The 23,640-nt window shown below is 25.4% G+C and overlaps 5 protein-coding genes across 14 annotated transcripts; 3 read left to right on the forward strand and 2 right to left on the reverse strand.

Annotated features, from left to right (window-relative positions):
- Positions 1–1,232: 1,232 nt before the first annotated feature.
- LOC118446568 (abscission/NoCut checkpoint regulator) lies at positions 1,233–3,802 on the reverse strand. Of its 6 annotated transcripts, none has more exons than XM_035877383.2 (6): positions 3,518–3,802; positions 3,159–3,358; positions 2,869–3,094; positions 2,641–2,793; positions 2,421–2,567; positions 1,233–2,347 (listed from the first exon to the last, which is right to left on the reverse strand). In XM_035877383.2, the coding sequence occupies exons 1-6, from the start codon at positions 3,563–3,565 to the stop codon at positions 2,150–2,152; spliced, it is 972 nt and encodes a 323-aa protein (XP_035733276.2). In that variant the 5' UTR covers positions 3,566–3,802; the 3' UTR covers positions 1,233–2,149. The 6 variants fall into 6 exon arrangements, with proteins under 6 accessions (XP_035733276.2, XP_035733282.2, XP_035733280.2 ...); XM_035877389.2 differs by having other exon boundaries at positions 1,237–2,347; positions 3,159–3,323; positions 3,645–3,800; XM_035877387.2 differs by having other exon boundaries at positions 1,237–2,347; positions 3,159–3,323; positions 3,632–3,799.
- Positions 3,803–4,015: 213 nt separating this feature from the next.
- On the forward strand, positions 4,016–6,214 carry LOC118446569 (SUN domain-containing protein 1-like). The gene is made up of 8 exons (XM_035877390.2): positions 4,016–4,125; positions 4,211–4,345; positions 4,531–4,736; positions 4,859–4,901; positions 5,024–5,181; positions 5,272–5,439; positions 5,919–6,002; positions 6,095–6,214. The coding sequence occupies exons 1-8, from the start codon at positions 4,068–4,070 to the stop codon at positions 6,212–6,214; spliced, it is 972 nt and encodes a 323-aa protein (XP_035733283.2). The 5' UTR covers positions 4,016–4,067.
- A 2,413-nt stretch (positions 6,215–8,627) lies between these two features.
- On the forward strand, positions 8,628–12,189 carry LOC118446484 (sodium-dependent nutrient amino acid transporter 1). Of its 2 annotated transcripts, none has more exons than XM_035877162.2 (9): positions 8,628–8,933; positions 9,024–9,164; positions 9,423–9,675; positions 10,060–10,279; positions 10,404–10,778; positions 10,895–11,261; positions 11,342–11,618; positions 11,694–11,788; positions 11,859–12,189. In XM_035877162.2, exons 1-9 carry the CDS (start codon positions 8,901–8,903, stop codon positions 11,994–11,996), a joined length of 1,899 nt encoding a protein of 632 aa, XP_035733055.2. In that variant the 5' UTR covers positions 8,628–8,900; the 3' UTR covers positions 11,997–12,189. The 2 variants fall into 2 exon arrangements, with proteins under 2 accessions (XP_035733055.2, XP_035733056.2); XM_035877163.2 differs by having other exon boundaries at positions 9,024–9,158.
- A 1,138-nt stretch (positions 12,190–13,327) lies between these two features.
- LOC118446482 (sodium-dependent nutrient amino acid transporter 1) lies at positions 13,328–18,508 on the forward strand. The gene is made up of 10 exons (XM_035877158.2): positions 13,328–13,783; positions 14,630–14,713; positions 15,144–15,426; positions 15,563–15,779; positions 15,887–16,258; positions 16,796–17,162; positions 17,414–17,513; positions 17,640–17,816; positions 17,945–18,039; positions 18,132–18,508. The coding sequence occupies exons 1-10, from the start codon at positions 13,763–13,765 to the stop codon at positions 18,264–18,266; spliced, it is 1,851 nt and encodes a 616-aa protein (XP_035733051.2). The 5' UTR covers positions 13,328–13,762; the 3' UTR covers positions 18,267–18,508.
- On the reverse strand, positions 18,503–23,194 carry LOC118446481 (sodium-dependent nutrient amino acid transporter 1). Of its 4 annotated transcripts, none has more exons than XM_085659348.1 (9): positions 23,059–23,194; positions 22,297–22,453; positions 21,511–21,793; positions 20,985–21,359; positions 20,525–20,714; positions 20,198–20,374; positions 20,021–20,120; positions 19,516–19,787; positions 18,503–18,764 (listed from the first exon to the last, which is right to left on the reverse strand). In XM_085659348.1, exons 1-9 carry the CDS (start codon positions 23,071–23,073, stop codon positions 18,597–18,599), a joined length of 1,737 nt encoding a protein of 578 aa, XP_085515474.1. In that variant the 5' UTR covers positions 23,074–23,194; the 3' UTR covers positions 18,503–18,596. The 4 variants fall into 4 exon arrangements, with proteins under 4 accessions (XP_085515474.1, XP_085515473.1, XP_035733049.2 ...); XM_085659347.1 differs by having other exon boundaries at positions 22,252–22,453; XM_035877156.2 differs by having other exon boundaries at positions 22,075–22,453.
- Between the last annotated feature and the right edge of the window lie 446 nt (positions 23,195–23,640).

The raw sequence follows: 23,640 nt of genomic DNA on the forward strand, positions 1-23,640 counted from the left end.
ATTATTAAATAACGAAATGAAAGACGTTCTTCTTTTTTTCGTATTATTCGATTTATAGTCATTAGAAAATTTTTATTTAATTTTTTGAAAAAGGTTAATATTTTTTTACCATATGAGAGAAATATTTAAAATGGCCGCCTATGTTTTAAACATTCGTACCACGTGTTCGTACACTTTATAAAAATGTAAAGGAAATAATATAGACATATTAGTAAAAAAGAAAAAAAAGTTGAATAATACTAATAATTAATTAGTATCCAAATATTAAAAAGCATAAAATCATCTTAAATGATGTAAAGTCTAGAATTAAACTTAAAAAATTTCATAAATATTAAGCGATGTGTTTTTAGAAGATGTAGAAGAATAATTGAATGATTAAAAATAAGATGATTTATATTTTAATTTAGATTAATCATTTGTAATATGTTGAGTTATATACATATGTATCTATTTTGGTTATATATGTACATATGTGTGTTATTTTTATTTCTCATTTCGAGATTTTATTTTGTAATCTAAATTTGATATCATTGAAGGGGATTCTCCAAAAAAAAGAAAAAAGATGATTTAATAAAATGGAAAATTGGTATTTAATATATATATGTAACAATTCGACGAATTATTTTTCGAAGCTGATTCGTAACGCCGTCGTACGATTTGAAAGCTTGGCATGGACAAGCGAAACGACAGATCTAAAAATAGTAAGCAGTGCTTAGACTGTTAGAAGTAAATGTTTTTGCGTCGCGACGCCTGAGCTCGAACGTCGTCTCTGTTCTTTCTTCTTTCTTCTTCTTCTTCTTCTTCCTTTGGGGAATCCCGTGATTCCCAATCAAACACGTCGAATATAGTCGAATATAGCCGATGATTCCCGAAGTTTTCACAATTTGTGAGAAACTACTTATAGGATTTATCTATCTGGTACATTTAATTTGGTGGAAATAAACGATGATCGCATATCAGAATTGTGAATGAGATTGATTAAATGCGAAAATGATCATCGCCTAAAAATTTATAACTATATAAAAAAATTACTATAATTATTATTCCTTTTGGTTTTTTTGTTTTCAAATTAATATTTATTTTATTGAGGTTTGGTTTCTAAGAAATAAAAAAAAATATATATACGCTTCTAATATATCTTATTTGACAAAATTTCAAATTTTCAAAATATTAAAGCAAGCTATTATTGTGTGTGTGTGTGTGTGTGTGTGTGTACATATATATTTTTTTATGTTTAATAATATTTTAGTAAAGAAAGTTCCTTATAATGGTAATAATTATCACTATTTTTATGTAATCATTTTGATGAAATCTTACATAATAGAAATATACATAATATGTACAGTAATCATAAATATTTCAAAAAGCAAACCAAGTATTGTTTTTCATATATTAAAAGTTTGAAATAAGTATAAAAAAATACTTGTTTGCAAAGTAGATCTCTTTTTTTCGTTTTCTTTTTTTTAAAGTACATCTGCAATACTTATATAGTACATTAATACATAGTATATTGGATCAAAGATATTCAAGTTTGCATTAATTAGTATGAAAATTATTGGAATTGTTAATTATCTATCTCTCTTTCTTTTTCTTTTTAGTGATTTGTAAAATGTTTACTGTAGTAATAAGTTAATTTATTAGAATAGTTGTGCAATTTTAGTTTACCACATGGTTATAATTTTTTTTATATGTATAAATTTACTACTATTTAAATTTTTTGGCTTATGGAAATCTTTGTTCTATGTTAAAGCTTTTTCTATAAATAACCTGCAAAAACTCTATGAATCTACTTATTGAACACTTACTGTTCGCAGTATGTGTAGCATAAAACATACTACATTTAAAAGTGCACTTGTTTCTAAATTATGCGAAATAATAATTGACTATAGAAATCAAAGTATATTTTTCTTTTCCGACCATTTTTAAAAATATTAATGAAAGACTACGTTACATCCAAAGTCACATCATATGATTTCTTGCTGACTGATAATGTTTAAGCATTTATTATAGTTTAAAATATAATATTGTAATATTAAAGTTATTAAAAATGACGAGAAAGTGATATTGAACGTGCATAGAATATCAAAAGCGTCCCAAATATCAAAGAGACCAATGTTTTGCTTTATGCGATTAATATTTCGTAAAATATTTATTCTGGAATTATCCCGTTGGTAGGCTTAAAAGGCACTTTTTTGTGCTTTTTCATTTCAAAGTCATCGTGGTTATCTTCGAAACATAGTGAACAGTAAAGATCACCACTGCACCCTTTGCATTTCATTAAATCAACCGTTTGATCGCACATCACGCAGGAAGGTTTTTCATCTTCGTCATCGTTTGGAGTTCCAGTCTTTAAAAAAAGAAAATATAATATTTTAAGCGATTATAGAGTATATTATATTAAAAATTTTTTTCATGCGTACCTCTACTTCCATTTCTTCAAGTTCATCTAAGTCATCATATTTTTGTTCGAGAGCTACTTCAGCCATTGCTTTTTCAATGATTTTCTTCGTCACAGCATGTTCGTCTTCGTCATCAAAGTGATTACAACTATGACTTTGACTGGAGTTCTAAAATATCGTATACATTATGATTGATATTTAATATTCAATAAAAAGTAATGATTTAATTATATTTTCTCACAGATTTAGAATTATTAATATCTTGTAGCGCTCGCAGTCGTGCTTCAATTTCTTTATCGGCATTGCTTTTCGAAGATAATTTAAGTCTTTCAAGATATTCTTTTATTAAATCGTCAGTTTTCTCTTGATCCGTTCTGCTATCTACCTGATGAATCTACAAATAATTTTCCAAGTTATATTTTTATTTTATTTAAATATTGAAGTTTGTTCTTGCTGATTATAATCTTACATTTATGGTTTTCTCTTCGGGTTCTTCGTCTTTCAATATTGCCAACCTTCTCTTGATCTCTTCTATGCTAGGAAGTCGTACTTTATTATCTTCTCCTTTCAATTTTCTCAATCGATCTACTATTTCTTGATCGGCAGGCTCCATACCAGTTTTAAATTTATCCCAATGATTCGCGTGAGTGTACATAACGATAGGAGGCTTAGCTGGATTTTCTAAAGAATCCAATCTGAAATAAATAGAAATGTATTATTTTATTCTGACAATCTATTTGTCTTTGTACCAATACTTACTTCCTTACAATGTCAATTGGAGCTAAAGGAGCCTCTGAAGAATCAGAAGATGGAGATTCCATATTGTTACTTAATTTATTTATAGATTTATTCTTGTGGTAACAACGTCCACAGATCTTCTTTACTGTTTTAGTTGGTACATTATGTTGATATTTTAGACACTTGCTACAATGCGAGAAACCACAAGTAGGACAAGCATGCTAAAAAGTATTGTAATCATATAAACGCTAACTATATTTATTCGTTATTTTTTATAAAAACTGTGAATTGAAAGTAAATCGTATAGAAAAGATGTTACTACATAAATTACAACATAACCTATAAAGATATAACAAAGATTAAAGAATTTAATTGCTTACTTCCTTTTTAAAGAAAGAAAACTTCGTTTGACACGTATTACACGACATTTTCTAATTTGTCATCATTTCAATTATACAAGAATCTACTAGAGAAAGTATAATAATAATTCTTACGAATAGATCTCACTTTGTGGAACAGTGATATCAATCAAGTGGTTATTACGTCACAAATTGTCAATGTACAATAAATTTTTCATCACTTAACGTTACATTCGAATAATTAAAAATAGTGCAATTTCAAGAAACATTAATAACGATCAAGATGACATTCGATTCATGAATACAATTTATAATTTAACTTACCGATCGTCAACAATATAAATTAATTTAACATAATAATTACTGATAACAACAGATTCCTATATTACCAGTTGTAGGTTACGAGTCTTTATTAAATTATACCAGATGGCGATACAAGTAGAAATAACTTTCTTTTCATACATTCATTTCTGTATAATTTGATAATTCAAAGAAACATAAATCGTTTAAATTCAAAAATCGTTTAAATTAGAGTAAACTTGTCTTCGTTATCTGTATTATAATTATAGTAATGTCACGAGTTAAAGGAGATATAGCTATTAAGAAAAATTCTTACAAAAAAACGAATGGTATTAAAAATTCTATTTATATATCGTTTAAAATACTGTTTTAATTGAGAATATGAATCCATTCGAAATTTTTATTTACCTACAGGTACAAGTCAGACTCTCGTAAAATTAATGATTTTTGATTTATGGTTTCTTTATAAGGTTAGACACATTTGTCGACTTAGTTATCAAGTATCACGTCCAATATTACGAATTATTTATTTTATGGCAATTGGAGCAGGTAATTAAACAAATTTTTCTTTTTGCCAATATATTATTATATAACAAATTATATAAACATTATATATATTATATATTATATAATTTATATTACATATACACCCATAATAATTATTTGATATTAGATATATATAGTAAAATTTATTTATATACAATTTATTATTTGTTTCTCATTCATGTATGTAGGTATATCATTAATATATTTATTACTTAATGGCAATATTAATTCGGCTACTTGCAAAGAATACAATAAAGATAAAGATTCAAGGAAATCAAATGTTGGAATTCTTGCCATTTCTGATCGTTCAAAAGCCGATACGGTATTATTGAAAGAAGAAATATCAAAGTTAAAAATGAAGACTTTTAATCTCGACATGATGATGCAAAAAATGGTTCATATGAATGGAATTAAGTAACAAATTACAAGAAAGAAAAATTAATATTAATATAATAAGTAATTTTGGGCGTGCAAATTATTTTTATAATTTATTAATATATTTTCTCTTTTTCGCAGAATGCAGAATTAAGCAGCATTCATTCACCCTTGAGAAAAACACGTAACCTCACTTTTTTTTAATAAAATTATTATATATATATATGTATATATATATATATATATATATACATATATATATATATATATATGTTTAGATATTTTATTGAATATATGTTTGATTAGATTTAGAAATGGCTGATTTTGTGTCAGAATCAGTCGGTGGTTCAGTGATATCAACGCCAGATACAGAATCATATTTTGAATCGAAGAGTACTCAGTATTATTTCTTTGGCATTCCAATTTGGCGGCCAAATTATTTCACGCCTCGGAAAGTAATACAGGTGAATAAACAAGATAAGGATAACATAAATCTAAATATGTAATTTTTTTTTTTTCCCCGAAGAAATTTTTGATCTTATAATATTTTACAGCCTTGGAGTCAAGCAGGAGAATGTTGGGCCTTTCGTGGTTCTCATGGAAAAATTGTGTTAGAGTTGGCTATTTTCGCTACAATCAGTCACGTGACTATGGAACATATACCAGTTAGTATGTCCTTAACGGGGAAAATCGATTCGGCGCCAAGAAAATTTATTGTCTTCGTAAGTTATCTTTTTTTTATTTAATTCTTCTTCTTTTGTTATTTTGATATTTTGCCGAAAAAAAATTTGTAATATATTAATTTTTAATATGTAATTTTTAATTTTTATTTTTCATTATTTCAGATATTTTGTTTGATTTTTAATTTCTTAATTTAATTTTTTATTTATTTTTTCTTTTATACCAGATTATATCGTACTTTGTAATAATTTATTAATATCAATTTTTTATCATTCAAGTATCATATTTTATAATAATTTTGTAAAATCATTTAATATATTTATTAATAAGTATATTAAATAAAATAAATTAAATAATAACATCATTTAATATATTTAATAATAAATATAATCATTTAATATATTTATTAATAAATATATTAAATAAAATATATTAAATAATAAACTTTTTAAATGAATTTTTTATTTATTTGATTACTTATCCTTATTAACAAATAAAAATTATAATTTTTCTTATGCAGGGTTATTTCAGAAATCAATACATACCAATTGATACATTCGAGTACAATATTCAAGGATCACCAACGCAAACATTTCCTATTAGCGTAAGTCTAATCATAAAGTAAATATACATAGATATATATATATATTACATACACTATTTTTTGTTATTAACATTCGAATTTTGTTTTTATAGAAACGTGAACTATCAAATGTTCCTTTTAAAAATATCATGCTAGAAATATTATCAAATTGGGGTAATGAAAAATACACGTGTATATATCGATTTAGGATACACGGCAAGTCTTTTGAATAAAATTACAAAAAACTAAAAACTTAAGAAAAGATAAATAATATAACACTATATTATTATTATTATTATTATTATTATTATTATTATTATTATTATTATAAAAAACAATAAATTAATTTTTCTTAAAAAAAAATTTTCTTTATCATCGTTAATAAAATTTTCATACTTATTGAAAATACAAATTACTTACATTTTGTTTGTTGATACATAACTCGCTCACATATGACGTCATAACACGCTAATAAGCTTATTATATTGTTCTGACGATTTTCGAAAGAAATCTTATGAATTATATTACCTGACATAAAACGTCGTATGCATATACAAGTTGTCCCAAAAAGAGTTACTATTTATTTTGAAAAATGATGGGAATTAAAAAAAAAGAAACAGGTTAAGCTATAACAAAAATATAAGTATTTATTTTTATAAATATATTTTTATATAATAATAATAATAATAATAATAATTTATATAATTAATTTATTAATAATTTATATAATTTATAATATTTGAAATATTAATTTATTATTTCTTTTCTTTCCAAATACGTAAATTTACACCAAAAATACATATTTCTGTGCCATAAAAAAAACATTCATTGTGTCACTGAAATGAATACCTTGCGACTTTTTGAACATCCTGTATATACAGATTTGACATTTCCTGGAATTTTTCTTTTTTTTTTTTTTTTTTTTTCATGAAATAACATATGTAATATGACTGTACTTCATCTTTAGAATAGATGACAAAAATTTAGTAGAATAGTAAACGAGCAAAATTACAATGATGATGATGATGATTTAAAAACATATACGCATATTTCACATTTATGTAAATACATTTGTATGTACATGTAAAAATAAGATTAAATTTATTCGATAATTAATTAATTTTTATAATTTAAAAGTAAATAATCTTGTTAAACAATTATATATAATTATTGTTATTTATGAATTATGATAATAATAATTATTATATATAAATAATATATATACATGATATATGATATATATATATATCATATTATATTTTATATTTTCTGGCTTTATTTTATCTAATAATAGTTAGTTTTCTGTCTGCATCGTCGCATTATATAGCTACAATTTAATTCATTTTATTACAGTTTTGATATGCATTTAATATTCTAAGGCTTTAGACGTTACCTCTAAATTTTATCATGGATTATTTGGTATTATCTTACAAATATGCTTTTATTGTTTTATGACCTTAATCTGACCTCGTTCGTTGGATTTTAAAAAGAAGATAAAACAACTGGAAATGTACTCCTGTGTATGTATGTATTTATATATTTATATATTTATGTATGTGTGTATATATATATATATATATGTGTGTGTGAGATAAAAATTATATATAAAAATTATGTTTGTATAAATATTATATTTAAAAATTATATTTATTTATAATTAAACAAGAGCTTCCAATATAAACATTTTCAACAATAACATAAATTGCAAAATTGTCAGGATACAGTGATTAAAAAATAACTGAGAAAACATTACTTATATACGCAACGTATTAAATGAACCATTATTATCTCGATATATATATATATATATATATATATATATATATACATACATATATATTATTTATATATATACGTATATATATATATTAATGTATATATATATATATATATACATTAAAAATATTCTTAATATATTTTTTTTATTTATACACTTAAGCAGTTATATGTTTATATCAATTTTGTCTCGATTATAAAAATCTAAAGTTTCATCTATTTATTTGTCAATAATTAATTAATTTAATAACTGTCGATAAAAAACAATTAACACTGTTATTATTATTAATGAAAAATGATTTTGACATTTTACTTTTATTATTTTTTTTTATTAGTTTTAAAATGTTTATTTCATTTTTATTTAAAATTGTAATTATGCGATTATTCTATATTCCAATGTTGTCGTCATCAAGAAAACAAAAAATAGAGTGATAGATAGACAGACAGATAGACAGAGAGAGAGAGACAGAGAGAGAGAGACAGAGAGAGAAAGAGAGAGAGAGAGAGAGAGATCGATGTATGATGTTACTGTTATTCCTTCATTGTAGCTCTTAACTCATGAAACTTATAAAAGAGATAGGAACGATACGACTCTGTCAGTAATTATTTGTTTCTGCATTCTCGAGCACGATGTCCTCGTGTGCGAAGTATGAAAAACGAGGTTGAATATTCTAAGAGGTTGTAGTATATAATCTATTCTGTATACTGCAATAACTATCACTGTTATAAACTCAGGAGGAAATAAGAAAGAGAGAGAGAGAGAGAGAGAAAGAGAGAGAGAGAAAGAGAGAGAGAGAGAGAGAGAAAGAGAGAGAGAGAGAGAGTGGGGGGAAGGAGAGGAAGGGTGAGGGAGGGAGAGAGAGGAGGAGAGAGGGGGAGGGGAGATTAAAACAGTTAAAATTTAATATTTTCATTTCAAACCGTTTTGAAGCGTGTTAAAGTACATATCAATTGCGGGCTTTCGTATGTATTAAAGCAAAACAAAACAAAAATTAAAAAAAAAAGAATGATGTGTATCAGTGAATCGAAATTGTTAGAAAATTAATTTTTATCTAATTTGAAACAATGAGATTTGAGAAAAAAGAAATATATATATATATATATTTGTAGTATTAAGATAAATTAAAATATATATTTATCGAAATGGGAAAATTAGTGTCGGACGAGGAGAAACACGTAAGTTTACACACCTTATTGTACTTTTATGGAATTCGAAATTATTTTCTTTTTTCTATAATGTTAGAATATTTCCTTTTCTTTTTCTAGAGTACAAGCGGTTTTGTTAATGAAGCTTTTCAATTGGAAAATATTGAATCGAAGGATAGAAAAAGTGGTAGTACTAATCAGAAAATTAATGATCGTTCTGATCTCGAAAAATATACCATTGATATTCCTAATACGGTAAATGTATGTTACATTTATAGAAATTTTTTTGACAAAAAAAAGCAATCTTATATAAAGATAAAAAATTGAGAAACAGTATTATTATTATTGTTATTGTTATTATTATTATTATTATTATTATTATTATTATTATTATTATTATTAATTAATTAATTAATTTAAAAAACGCTTCTTTTTTAAATATCATCGATTGTTTTTAATACTTACTTTTCTTTTCATCTTATTTTATTATATTAACAATGCATTATATATTTTTTTTAGATCGAAATCCAAAGAGAAGCATGGGGTGGTGGATTAGATTTTTTAATGGCTTGCATAGCCACGTCGGTCGGCCTTGGAAATGTTTGGAGATTTCCATTCACTGCATATGAAAACGGTGGCGGTGCATTTTTGATACCTTATATTATTGTTCTATTTTTTATTGGTAAACCATTTTATTATTTGGAAGGATTGTTGGGTCAGTTTACAAACAAATCTTGTGCGAAGACATGGGAAATGGTACCAGCCATGAAAGGTTCTTGTTAATTCTGAAAAAGATCTTAATTTTTTCTTATTCTTATTTTCAGCTTGGTTAAAATATTAATTATAATTGATAATAATTAATCAAAAAGTCAAATACGATTAAATATTCAATTTAATTTAATCATATTTAATTCATAATCGTGATCTTCAATCTTATATCATATAGCCGATAAAATATTTATATTAATTAATAATAATTAATCCAAAATCATGATTTTTGATTTTTTTCAATTCCTAATCTCAATCAATATATTCTCGTTCATAATAATGAACGTTTAATTTTAATAAATAATAATTAATTATTGTATATTCTAAATCATGATATTCAATTTCATATAGAAATATCGATATAATATAAAATCGATATCACTTTTAGGATTAGGATATGGACAAGCTTTCGCGGCATTCGCCGTAGTGTCGTATTATTCTAGCTTGATGGCCTTGACTATCTATTACTTGGTAGCAAGTTTCCAATCGGTACTACCTTGGTCGTTATGCCGTGAAGAATGGCAAGGACAATGTTTCGATGCGATTTCTAATGGTACGTCGATCAATGAAACCACTATAGTTCAAAGTTCAGCGGAATTATATTTCAGGTGAATAAGCATATATTTGATCTAATTTAATCGAAAAATTTAATTATCTATTTAACAAGTAAATTTTTCTTTCAACGTTAAACTATATATTCTATTTCTTTAATCTTCTTTTTTTAATTTTTAGAAAAATCGTTCTAAAAGAATACGATACTATAGAAAATGGTATCGGGACACCATCATGGGAACTTGCGATTTGTTTATTCGTCAGTTGGCTTTGTATATTCGGTGTTCTTTGTCGTGGCGTTAAGAGTACAGGAAAAGCTGTATACTTTTTAGCAATTTTTCCTTACATAGTGATGATAGTATTATTGGTAAGGTCAGTAACTCTTGAAGGTGCTCTAGATGGAATTTTATTTTTCGTTACACCAAAATGGGATATGTTGTGGAATCCAAATGTTTGGTATTCAGCTATAACTCAATGTTTCTTTTCCTTATCCGTTTGCTTTGGACCAATATTGACTTATTCCTCGTACAATACTTTTGGTCATAGTGTTAACAGGTATTTATACATTACAATATAAGTTTTATTATCTCAAAGATATTTCACAACAGAGACATCCTATATTTATATAACTGAATATTATGAGTTATATAACTGAATTTTTATTATGAAAGGGATGTGATGATAGTAACTACATTAGACACATTTACCAGTCTAATCGCTGGCTGTACAATTTTTGGTATTCTTGGGAACTTAGCGCACGAAATGGGTAGTAGTGATATATCCAAAGTAGTAAGAGGTGGAACTGGTCTGGCATTTATCTCTTACCCAGAAGCCTTAGCTAGATTCGACGTTGTACCACAAATTTTCGCAATCTTTTTTTTCATTATGATGTTTGTCCTTGGTACTGGAAGTGCTGTTGCTCTATGCGGCGCCATATTTTGTATACTTAGCGATCATTTCCCAAAAGTACGCCAATGGATCTTGGTTTTAATTATCAGTATCATTGGCTATTTTATTGGCCTTGTTTACATCACTCCGGTATTTAAATTTATTTTTATATAATATGTATATGTATATTATATAATATATAATTAAATTATTAATATTTGTTTATTTAGGGCGGACAGTGGCTCGTTACTTTGGTCGATTATTATGGTGGAACATTCGTTGCTATTATCATTGGTGTACTTGAAATGATCACGATCTTTTGGATCTATGGTTTATCAAATTTTTTAAATGATATTGAGTTTATGTTAGGAACAAAACCAACTTTTTATTGGCGAATGTGTTGGTCAGTTATTACTCCAGTATTAATGATAGTTATATTAATTTACACGATCGTTTCTTATCGACCACCAACTTACGATGGCATGAATTTTCCAAATTATGCTTATGGTTCGTACAAGTATAATTATTTAATGGAAATATCCCAATTAAATATAATGAATTAATTTAAATAAATTATTTTAGGTATCGGATGGTTCCTAGTATTCATTGGTATCGGTTTAATAATAGCATGGTTTATTTACGTATTAATTCAAAATATGTCAACGTCAATCAACGATGTAAGTATGAAAAAAAATTAATAGATAGATAAAATTAATGAAAATTTCTAATATATTCTAATTATCTTAGACAATAAAAGCGGCTTTAAGACCTTCAGAAAAAAAGTGGGGACCTAATGATCCTGCGACGAGAATAAAGTGGAAAAATTTCATTTTTGAAAAAAAATTTCTACCTTCCAGAGGTCTAATTGGAAAATACTTTAAATAATACATATATGAATTAGATTAAGATATGTATACGTACATGATATAAGATGTAAATAATCAGATGATGCGTTACAAAAGTCGCTCATATTGAGTTTTATATATTATTTTAAAAAATAAGATGATTATCCATTTAAATTGTCAATACAAATACAAAAGAAAAATGTTTGTACATGTGATTCTACAAGTGACTATAGAAGTGATTTCTTATTAATAGTTATTATATAAGATTAATCATTTGTTCTTACATTTTCATAAATAAATTTTGCAATTTGTTTTTGCAATTGTTTAATTAAAATTTTTTTTTGAAAATTTTCATTAAAATAATATTAAAATTTTCAATAATTATTAAATCATAAAGTTTTTCGAAAATTTTCATAAATAAATTCTAACATTTTCGATAATTAAAAAATTCGAAAACAATTTTCAATAATTATCAAATTATTAATTTCTTATAAAACTTTTATAAATAAATTCTAAAATGTTCAACTATTGGAATATAAAAAAGTAAGAAACATTTGAATAAATTTTTCTTTATTTTATTTATTTATTTATTTTTTTAATATTCTATATTAATTTATTAAATTTTTATTATTAGATATTTATCAAGTAATTAATAGTTGTAATGAGAAATATATTTGTATTATCTCATGTATAAGATAATTGGATGGAGAAAATTATTAAGAAAAACGACGTTTGAAACATTTAAATTGATCTTTAAAACAGAATTTATGAAATATAGAATTTATTTCGATAAGAATTTTTATGTCAATTCACTATCGTTTATCCTTTCCTCCGTAATTAGAGTTTGCATAGTTTATCTTAGATAATATTGAAATGTCACAAACAGGATTATTGAATTCTATTTAATAAGCTCGGCTTTTGAAATACGAAACATTTGATATGATTATTTGATCATATTATGTGCTTTAGAAAAAAATATATAAATAAATAAAAGTTAATAAAAAAAAAAGCAAGAAATAGGTCGAATAAATAAGAAACTTTTTAGAACGAAAATTATTGATTTAACAAATAAAGTTTTTTTTTAATTTTTGGAATTGTATAAATTTTTTATTTAGAAATGTTGATTTATAAAAATCAATTGAGATAACGAAAATATTAAAAATCTGATTGGGCGACTTTTTCGAATAAAAATTATCTGTTTGAGAAAAGAAAATTTGTCGAAGTTGTAAACAAATTTTGTTTATAGCAAATTAAAAAAATGTTGTCATTTTATATATAATTTTAATGTTTAGATTTCGATTTAAAAAAAAAAATTGAATGATAAGAATTATTTCGAAGTGTTGATTTATCCGCGTAACATTATCAAACGAATAGAATTTATTAAAACAAAACAAAAAAAAATAATAATTCAACATTATTTCTTCATCCAAATTGGCATTATAAAAATTGCATGTGTATAAAAACGTACGTATATAAATACAATATACAACACAACACACGAACGCATACATATATACAAACGTATAGGAGACACTCATCTATGTTGTGTGTATGTTATAATCGTCCTTAGTATGAGTCTAATAGGTATTGATAAATACAGACAAAGGAGGTAGCAGTCATTTTTTAAAATGAAAGCGAATATACCTACTGAAATAGATTTACCAAGCAGTCTCTCTAACTCCGTCAACCTGTAAAGACGTGTTTATATTTTCTCTTGAGACGAGAAAAGTATAGTGTATCTATGTTTGTGTTTGTGTATGTATATGTAAAAAATCTTGTCTGTATTGATACGATAAAAAAGACAATATGCGACATTCTAAGCCTAAGGTTTGTCAAACAATATATTAATTATTACTAATTTATGTTGGACTTTTTGAAATTTCTCATTAAAATTTGAAAAGCTATTAATGAATTATTTTTTAGATTTAGTAACTTTTATCGCGAATGAACTGCAAGAGTTATTTGTTAGATTATTATTTATTGAAAGTGTTGCTACGATAAAAATTGTTTATTTTTATTTTAATTATTATTTTTTGTTTTAATACTTCTATATTGCATCTAATATAGCGATCGTTGGCTGCATTTCTTTAATTTTTTTGTATAAAAAATTTATTATTATTATTTTTTTGATTTATTTTTCATTTTATAATATTATCAATTTTTTTCCTTTTTTCTTTTTTTTTTCGTTTTAAAAGGAAAGTACACAAGTTTTTATAGTAATCCATATTATCTTCAATAGGATTATAAATATTTATATAGCTTAATTCACATCAAGTCTACGAAAGGATGCTTTACTTGAAAACGTTACTAATTTTAAATAAAATTCAATAATGATAAATAAGATAGTTCTAAACTGTACGATAATAATTCTTAATAATTATTCTCTTTGATGTTTAATTTTTATTGGAAAAAAAAATAATGTAATCTTTTAGAAATAAAAAAGAGATATGGAGTGTAGTTAATTATATAATCGTCTATAATTAGATAATTTAAGTGATGAAATTTGCATAAAGAGTAATTTGCATAATTTTTTTGAAACACTGATAACAGAACCGATTATTAATGATTTGTAAAATTTACATATTTTTACTTTTTTCATAAAAATATGCGTATATTAAAGAAGAAGGGAAAGAAATTGATAAATAAATAAATAAATAAATATATTTTTGATAGAGCAATGACATCGATAACGAAAGGACATCTGGTATATACACTCTATCTGTTGTATCAGATAATAGAAATAATCTCGATATTGGGGTAAGTCCGAGAAAGCGATCGTCTAATTAAAATAAATGAATATATTATATAAGACATATGTATGTTATTTATTTAACATACAAAATACTTACTGTCGAGGCATAATATAATATAATACGGGATGAGCCAAAAGTTCTTAGGTGATATTTAAAAATCAGATGTGTATAAAAAAGGACTTTTTGGGCTTATAATTTTACAATCGGAAAAAGAAAAGGATTAGTTAAACAAATTTCGCAAAAAGGTGTTATTGATTTTTAAAGCAATAATCTTCGATATCTTTGAGCCCCATCTAAAAACTTTTGGCTTGTTTCATATATTATTCAATTACGTATAAAATACAATTGTCTATTGTCAATATTAATATTTATCTATAGATCATTATCTAATAGCATGAAATTTAATTAATGCATGAACATATGTACTTTTGTAGACTTCAATGACCGTGTTGGTATCTGATCAAACAGAGAAAGAGAGAGCTCAATGGGGAAGTGAATTACAATTTTTAATGTCTTGTGTGGCTTTTTCCGTTGGCCTTGGAAATATTTGGAGATTTCCATATACGGCATATGAAAATGGCGGTGGAGCCTTCTTAATACCCTATATAATAGTTCTTTTCATAATAGGAAAACCACTTTATTACATGGAAATGATTTTGGGACAATTTAGTAGTCGTTCTTGTATCGATATTTGGTCGTTATCACCAGCTTTCAAAGGTTATTATGACATAGTAATATAATCAAATAATATAATATGTGATATAAAATTTCTAAAATCGAATTAGTTAATTAATTAGCCTTGCGATTTATTTATTTATTTATTTTTTTTTAATATACTATTAATGTATTGTAGGTATTGGCTATGGCGTTACTGTTTCAGTATTTGGAGTAATCACATATTATTCAGCTCTTATGGCGTTGATAATGTATTACTTGATAGCAAGTTTTCAATCTGTACTTCCATGGTCTTATTGTTGGGACGATTGGGGTGACATTTGTTTAGATACTACATTGACGACGAATCAGACGAACAATAGCAATAAAAGTAGCTCGGCTGAGTTATACTTTAGGTTCTTTTATTTGATTTAATTTGTAATAGAATGTATGGCATATATAAAATCTTAATTATTATAACAAAAATTGATACATAAACATTAATATATTTATTTTTGTTCAGGAAAGTAGTTCTAAACGAAACCAATATAGACAACGGACTAGGAACACCATCTTGGAAATTAGTATTGTCATTATTAGCAAGCTGGTTATTTATTTTTGGTGTAATATCGAAAGGTGTAAAAAGTAGTGGAAAGGTCTCTTATTTTTTAGCTTTGTTTCCTTACATCATTATGATTTGCCTGTTGATAAGAGGTGTAACTTTGAATGGTGCCGTTAACGGTATAATCTTTTTATTCGAACCAACATGGAATAAAATCTTTGATCCATCGGTCTGGTATGCAGCTGTTACACAATCATTTTTTTCTCTTGGCGTTTGTTTCGGTGCCGTCACCATGTATTCGTCTTATAATAACTTTGATCATAACGTATCGAGGTAGGTGAAATTACTATAATCAGTTTTGACTCATACATCTAACGATTCGATCTATATTTTTCTAAGATTACGTAAACTATTGTGCATTGAATAATATACTTTCGGAAATTTATGTTACATATAACAATGGACTTTATATATATACGTGTTTATGCCTATGTACTTACATATACCTGTATGTATTGATACATAAATATAAATGTTGTACATATCGATTCTATTTATCTATTCATTTATCAATTCATCGATCTATATTATTATTATGTAATTATTATATGATATAATATTTATTTAAAATTATAGTATAATATATTGCATATAGATTTTATTGATAATAATAATTATATATATATATATATATATATATATATATCTTAAAGATATATCAATAAAATTAATATACAAAACCAGAAAAATAACATTGCGATACCTGTTTTCAATTACATCATGAAAATTGATCCATGAGTATAGATCATTCGATACACGATAGTTTAAATTATTGCAATATTTTTAATATATTATTTATTTTATCAACAGAGATTGCATGATAGTGACCACAATGGATCTCTGTACCAGTTTAATGGCTGGTACCACAATATTTGGTATATTAGGCAATCTAGCTTACGAAATTGGTAGCGATGATATCAGTAACGTAGTAAGAGCTGGAACTGGTTTGGCATTTATTTCATATCCTGAAGCATTAGCCAAGTTCACGACCGCTCAACAACTTTTCTCTGTTCTTTTCTTTCTAATGCTCTTTGTCTTAGGCATCGGTACGATAGTTGCCTTTAGTAATGTCATCATCAGTATTATTAAGGATCAATTTCCTCATATCAGTCAATGGAAGATATCTGCTTGCTTCTGTTTCATTAGCTTTCTGGTTAGCATCATTTATTGTACTCCAGTAAGTGGCATATATTATTTAATTTATTTTTATTTTATTAATATAACGGTTGGATCGAAAAAAAGTTCCTAAGTGATATTAAAAATCAATTAGAATTATATTTATCTGAAGAAAAAATCAGCTTGACAAGTAATGAAAAAGGATCGATAATTAATTTTTAATTATATCTAAGAACTTTTACTTTTGATTCACTTAGTTGAACACATTTTTGGCCCATCCTCAGTATCTATCATATTTATTTTTCTCTGCAGGGTGGACAATATATCCTCAACTTAATTGATTATTTTTGCGGAACGTTTATTATAGTCATACTTGCATCGTTCGAAGTAATTGCGATATCGTGGATATACGGTATAATTATATTATATAATTATTGTATATCGTGCCTTAGGGATACTGTTATCTTTTAGTGATATGAATCCAATTATTTTCAATTGGGGAGTGTTCATTGTTTTCTTTCATTTTACATTCTTTCAGGTATCGATAATTTCATTGACGACATCGAATTTATGTGCGGTACCAGACCATCCTTTTATTGGAGACTTTGTTGGGGTATTTTGACGCCGATATCTTTGCTTGTTATTCTAATATATTTTCTAATTAGTATGACACCGTTGACCTATAACGATGAGTATTATCCTGATGCTGCGTACGGTACATTTATTTATCTCTTTGGTTACAATTTTTTAAATTTGAAAAAAAAACATTAACATTATGATATTGTACTTTGTTTTGTTTCTTTCTTTTTTGTGAAGCGGGTTTTTCTTTTTTTTAATTTTTAGTTGCTGGTTGGATACTTCTGATTTTTGGTTCAGCACAACTTCCTATATGGATGATTATTGCAATTATAAACAATAAAAATACATCACTGTCTGTTGTAAGTAAATTTTTTTTCTATAATATTTATGTATCATTGTTAAAATTTTTAATATATTTCTAATACGGTGATATAATACGGTAATTTTGCAGGCATTTATGTCGGAAGATAATTGGGGACCAAAAAATAAGAAAAAATATAAAGAATGGAAAGATTTCAAAGAATTGAAAAGAAATTCTAATATTGGACGATCGAAATTAATTCGATTTTTGTTTGGTAGACAATGAAAAAGAAAAAGGAAAGAAAAGAAAAAAGAACAAGAAGAAAAGAACAATTATTATTATTTGTATGTTCAATATAAAGTTTTTATTTAAATCAAAAATACAACTGACAATATTTGATTGCGGAGAAATGGTTTTCTTTCTTCATAATAAATGATTTTAATTGTTCATTAACTTTGTTGATTATAACTATTATAATTTTTGCGATAGCAATTTATTTATTATATAAAATATCGAGATTTATATATATATTAATTATTATATCGTTCTTGAGTTATTCTTGAATATATATACAATTTTTTATGTTAATTTTTTTCTTTTTTAACAAAGAAGTGTCTATCTTACTTCTAAACTGAAAACAATTCGAATTATTTGCAACAATTTTGATTGTTTTCTCCTATTTCTAATCTCCATTTTTTTTTCTTTAAACATTAACCATTCTCTTCGATAATTCATTTCTTTCGGTCCCCATTGGGACGTTGGTTGGAAAGCTCTTGTAATCATCTGTAAAAAAAAAAGTAATATAGTTTACTTAAATTGTAAATGTATATAAATATTAGTAAATCTTCTTTATGTTTAGAAAAAAAATTGTATTATGTGAAAGTATTACTTATTGTTAGTATTCATATAATATTATATTATGTAATATAATAATTAATATTATATAACATTTTGGATATACTATATAATTATGATTTATTACAACGTAATATTATTAATTATAATGTTGTATATAATACAATATAATTATATTAAATACTATTATATCATACTACTATATGTATTGTATTAAATAAATAGATAAAAAAAAAATTAAATTTTTAGTTCGCGATTTATAATTAAAAAAATAAAAATGTGATATATATTAAGATGTTACTCATAGTACAATTTTACTATATATATCAATTGTAAATATAATTATAAGTAGTATATTTAAGTTAATATACATACTTATTAATATATATTAAAAATTTTTAATACGAAGTAACATAATTGAAAATGGAATAAAACTTCAAAAATACGATGTATATGTGTGTGTGTGTGTATATATATATGTTATATATATATATATATATATATATATATATATATAAATTCGTTCCTGATATGAAAATTAGTAAGTGTTCAAATTAATCTTATCGCATCTTTATCATAGATTTCATCTATTTTTAATTATTTATCGTCTTTCAAAATTATATCATCATAAAAATCCATAAAAGAATTTTTTTCAGATCAAAAACAATTAATAGTATACCTCTTTTAATGGCAAATTCCTGTTCTTTAATATAGTCAACAGCATCCAAATTGGTATTTGTAGTACACCAATACAAAGTATTATTATACCAGCCGCATGAGCGGCTGTTGGAAAAGTTTTGCCAGCATAAACCAAAGGCGAGAGATTCGCGACGGTATAGAAGAAAATGATGATCAATGTAACGGGCGTTATTATGAACCAACAAATTTTCCAGAACATACTTGCTTTCATGTCTAACATGAATTCTATGTCATCAATGAAATTTTCGAATCCTGTGTGTATATTTAATTAAATAATTAAGTATAATTAAAAATTTTATTAAAACATTTTATTTAATTAAAAATTATATTAAAACAATTAATTATTTGTTACATTATTTCAATTCTTATATATATAATATATATAATTATATATTTACGATATAAATAAAAATAAATTTGTACATATATATACATAACTAAATAATATTAAAATTATCTAAATACAAAGTTGTCTTTAGACTCACCATATACATGAATGATACCAATCATCTCAAACGTAGCTAAAATGAACACAACAAAGGAAGTACCATAATAATCAACTAAAACAAGAACCCATTGTCCGCCCTGAAGATAGACAAAATCATTAAAAGAAAAAAAATTGTTCGTCATCTTTAGATAAGATTAAGAGAAATTATTTTTACCGGCGTGACGTATATTATTCCAATTAAAAATCCAAGAGAACACAATGGCAAAACAATTTGCCAAGTTTTCAGATTCGGAAATTGTTCATTCAGGATTACGTAAATACTCGATGTCATACCCACAGAACTACCAATTCCAAGAACAAACATCATGACAAAGAAGAGAACGGAAAATAACTGCAACGACGACATTGAATATTGATTTTTTTTTCTTTTTTTTTTTACTGGATTTACAAAAAAAAAAATTGTTATAGATAAATATTGAGGTCCTTTTATTTGTCTTTACGTTACTAACGTAAATTAAAACTAAAACTTCAAAAAATTTACCTGAGGTAAAACTTCAAATTTAGCTATTGCATCGGGATAGGAAATAAACGCCAGACCAGTGCCATCTTTTACCACTGTGCCTATATCCTTAATATCCATTTCGTAGGCAAGGTTGCCGAGAATTCCAAAGATTGCACAGCCTGCGATCATGCTGGTGATAGTGTCTAATGTCGTAATGATCATTGCATCTCTGTTCTTGCGGGAAAAAAATGTTTTATAACAAAGATGTTTAATTGTTATAAAAAAGAATTGTATTTCGGTATTAGTCAACGAGTGATATCGACATTTTTAAAATAATTTTTCTAATAATATTTTTTCCTCTCAAAAGTTTTTATTGGCAATAAGCCAATGAATCAATGTTTCAGTAATTTATTCGATATATTTATGTTGAAAATTACAATATTATTGAATTATTAAAGCATACCCGATTATAAAAAAGATTATACAAATTACAACGTACCTATAAATGTTATGTTTAAATTCATTGTTTGTCGAATAAGTGACGATAGCACCAAAACATACGGATAAAGAAAAGAAACATTGGGTAACTGCAGCGTACCAAACCTTAGGTTTTAACAGCATATCCCATTGCGGGGTAATAAAAAATAATATACCATTGGCAGCACCATTCAATGTTACAGCACGTATTAGCAACGCTATTAGAATAATATAAGGAAAAATCGCTAGAAAATAAGATGCCTTCCCTGTACTTTTGGCACCTTGGAAAATGACTATGCAAACTGAAGCCCAACACCCAAACAGACAAAGTGTTAACTTCCAATTTGGTAAACCAATTCCATCGTCGATGTTGTCTTTTTCGTGTAATACTGTGTTTCTAATATTAATAATGATTTTTTATATTTTTTGTTTATTTTTTTAATAAAATTAGTTATTATAATTTTTTGTTAAAATAATTATTAAATAATTGCTAAAAATATTTTTTCTATATACTTTAATTAGAATATACGAAAAAAAAAAGTACTTACAAAAAGTAAAGTTCAGCAGAGCTTCGGTAAATCGGATTATCCACAGTATGGTTGAGTTTATTGAAGTAGTAATATTTCTTTGAAAATGATGTATCATTGATCATCATACTATATTTTTTTTTCTTGGACGAATCGATACAATATGCTCCCCATTCTTCAAGACATTTTGCCCAAGGTAATTCAATGGAAAATGATGCGATCAAATAGTAAAGAGTTAATGCCATTAACGAACTATAATAAGTCGCTAAAACGATCGTTGAAGAGAACTGAGCCCAGCCAACGCCTTAAAACACAATATATTATTAATAATTTTTATTAATTATTATTTAATATTAAATAATATTATTCTTATTTCTAATAAATTATATTATTTTATATTGTAATATTTAAATATATACAATTATTGATACTATAATACTATAGTACCAAAATATTATTTAGTATGAATGTATATATATATATATATGTTTTACAATATATAAATAATGTGATAATATATCTTTATAAATTATAAAATTATGAAATTTATTAAAAAAAAGAAAAAAATAAATAATGATTAGATACCAACAAAAGCAGGTGAAACATTCCAAACACGAATCGAGGAACGTCCAGAAAATTGTCCCATTATCATTTCCAAAAAATAAAATGGTTTACCAACAAGAAAGAGCAGAATTACATATGGTATTAAAAATGCACCACCACCATTTTTATAAGCAGTAAATGGAAATCTCCAGATATTACCAAAACCGACCGACATAGCAATGCAAGACATTAAAAATTCAATACTATTGTTCCAAGATCCTTGAGTTTCCTTCTCTTGCGTTTGTTCTAAATCCTCTAATTCTCGAGATTTGTTTTGATCATTACTAAATTTTCGAATGTTTCTTTCATTAGTAATTTCAAACGATGGGTTGTCATAGCTCGCTTCGTGGTTTCCATTTTCCTGAAAAGAAAAATGATTACAAAGATAACGATGACAAAAAGAATAGAATTATTTTTGTTGTTTATTTTTAAATTATCGAAATTTATTCACTCATTGCGCAATATAATTATTATATTGTTATTTATAATTTATAATTATTTAATGTAATTATTTATAATTTACTTTTTAAGTAAAATTTTTCCACTCTCATTCTTTCTTTCTCTCTCTCTCTCTCTCACACACACTCTCTCTCTCTCTCTCCCTCCCTTTCTCCCCATTTCTCTTTCTCTGATTATATTATTTCGTTGACTCAACAATTATGGAGTACGTGGAACACGTTAACGATAATATCACGAATAACTTTCCGGCAATTAAATCTCATCGTTGAACACTGTTTATCGACGGTCGTAAAATTTATTGCTATATAAGTCTCTCTTTAGATGCGAACATACCATATATGTTCGTTTTAAAAAAAGATTTCAAACGATGACGTCATTATTCGATGACTTACAACATGAGATTAAAACGAAAAACATTCAACTTTTATTTATTAAGCTAAAAGTTTATTTTCTCTTTTATAAATAACTTTATAAACGTCAACCATTTTAAAATCCGTCATAACTCACCGTATTTTTCAACATTTCAAAAAACTGACAGAAAAAACCTTAACGAATTTGATTTTTTCTAATTGAAACGTTCTAATACGGTTGTTGTCTGCACACGAATAAGAAACTATTGGGAAGATATTACGATATCTTTCCAAATATCGGGAAGAAATATCGATATCAAAATGCTTTTATATAATATACGAAATATTATCTATAACTATAAAGATAAAGAGATATTAAGTATCTATCAGTATAAATATTTTTAGCAAAGAAAAAAGCAAAAAAGAAAACAAAAAAGCTATTAAATAGATGTTTAAGTCTCGAAGATCCTAAAGTATATAAAACCCAGATAACTTTATGACTTTATCAATATGTCCAATCGATGTCATTTCCTTATGATCGATAAATCTTCCAAAAGGCTATATAGTAGATTGTGTGTATCTAATGTACATACTTTTTTTATTGAGGTTGATGTATATATTATATGTATCTATATATATATGTGTGAGATTAGAGATGATTGCTTATCTCACCAGCAGGCTTTTCTCATACACTTTTTCATTTTCGATTAAATATTCTATGATGATAAAAAAAATACTT

The sequence above is a fragment of the Vespa mandarinia genome, chromosome 9 (assembly GCF_050613455.1).
Source record: "Vespa mandarinia isolate Hongniang chromosome 9, ASM5061345v1, whole genome shotgun sequence".
In the NCBI taxonomy this organism is placed as follows: Eukaryota; Metazoa; Arthropoda; class Insecta; order Hymenoptera; family Vespidae; genus Vespa; species Vespa mandarinia.

Bases quoted from the DNA above. Each gene is read 5' to 3' on its own strand.
- LOC118446484 (XM_035877162.2), top strand. From the start codon at position 8,901: ATGGGAAAATTAGTGTCGGACGAGGAGAAACAC. The intron at 9,676-10,059 runs GTTCTTGTTAAT...TATCACTTTTAG, and splicing joins AATGGTACCAGCCATGAAAG to GATTAGGATATGGACAAGCT. The intron at 11,789-11,858 runs GTAAGTATGAAA...TAATTATCTTAG, and splicing joins TGTCAACGTCAATCAACGAT to ACAATAAAAGCGGCTTTAAG.
- LOC118446568 (XM_035877383.2), bottom strand. From the start codon at position 3,565: ATGTCGTGTAATACGTGTCAAACGAAGTTTTCTTTCTTTAAAAAGGAA. The intron at 3,359-3,517 runs GTAAGCAATTAA...AATACTTTTTAG, and splicing joins TTTCTTTCTTTAAAAAGGAA to CATGCTTGTCCTACTTGTGG. The intron at 2,348-2,420 runs GTACGCATGAAA...CTTTTTTTAAAG, and splicing joins TTGAAGAAATGGAAGTAGAG to ACTGGAACTCCAAACGATGA.
- LOC118446569 (XM_035877390.2), top strand. From the start codon at position 4,068: ATGTCACGAGTTAAAGGAGATATAGCTATTAAGAAAAATTCTTACAAA. The intron at 4,346-4,530 runs GTAATTAAACAA...TCATGTATGTAG, and splicing joins TTTTATGGCAATTGGAGCAG to GTATATCATTAATATATTTA. The intron at 5,440-5,918 runs GTAAGTTATCTT...TTTCTTATGCAG, and splicing joins CAAGAAAATTTATTGTCTTC to GGTTATTTCAGAAATCAATA.
- LOC118446481 (XM_035877156.2), bottom strand. The intron at 21,794-22,074 runs GTATCTAATCAT...TTGTGTTTTAAG, and splicing joins TGTTTCACCTGCTTTTGTTG to GCGTTGGCTGGGCTCAGTTC. The intron at 18,765-19,515 runs GTATACTATTAA...TTTTTTTTACAG, and splicing joins GGAATTTGCCATTAAAAGAG to ATGATTACAAGAGCTTTCCA.
- LOC118446482 (XM_035877158.2), top strand. From the start codon at position 13,763: ATGCGACATTCTAAGCCTAAG. The intron at 17,514-17,639 runs GTATAATTATAT...ACATTCTTTCAG, and splicing joins TGCGATATCGTGGATATACG to GTATCGATAATTTCATTGAC. The intron at 17,817-17,944 runs GTACATTTATTT...TTTAATTTTTAG, and splicing joins TTATCCTGATGCTGCGTACG to TTGCTGGTTGGATACTTCTG.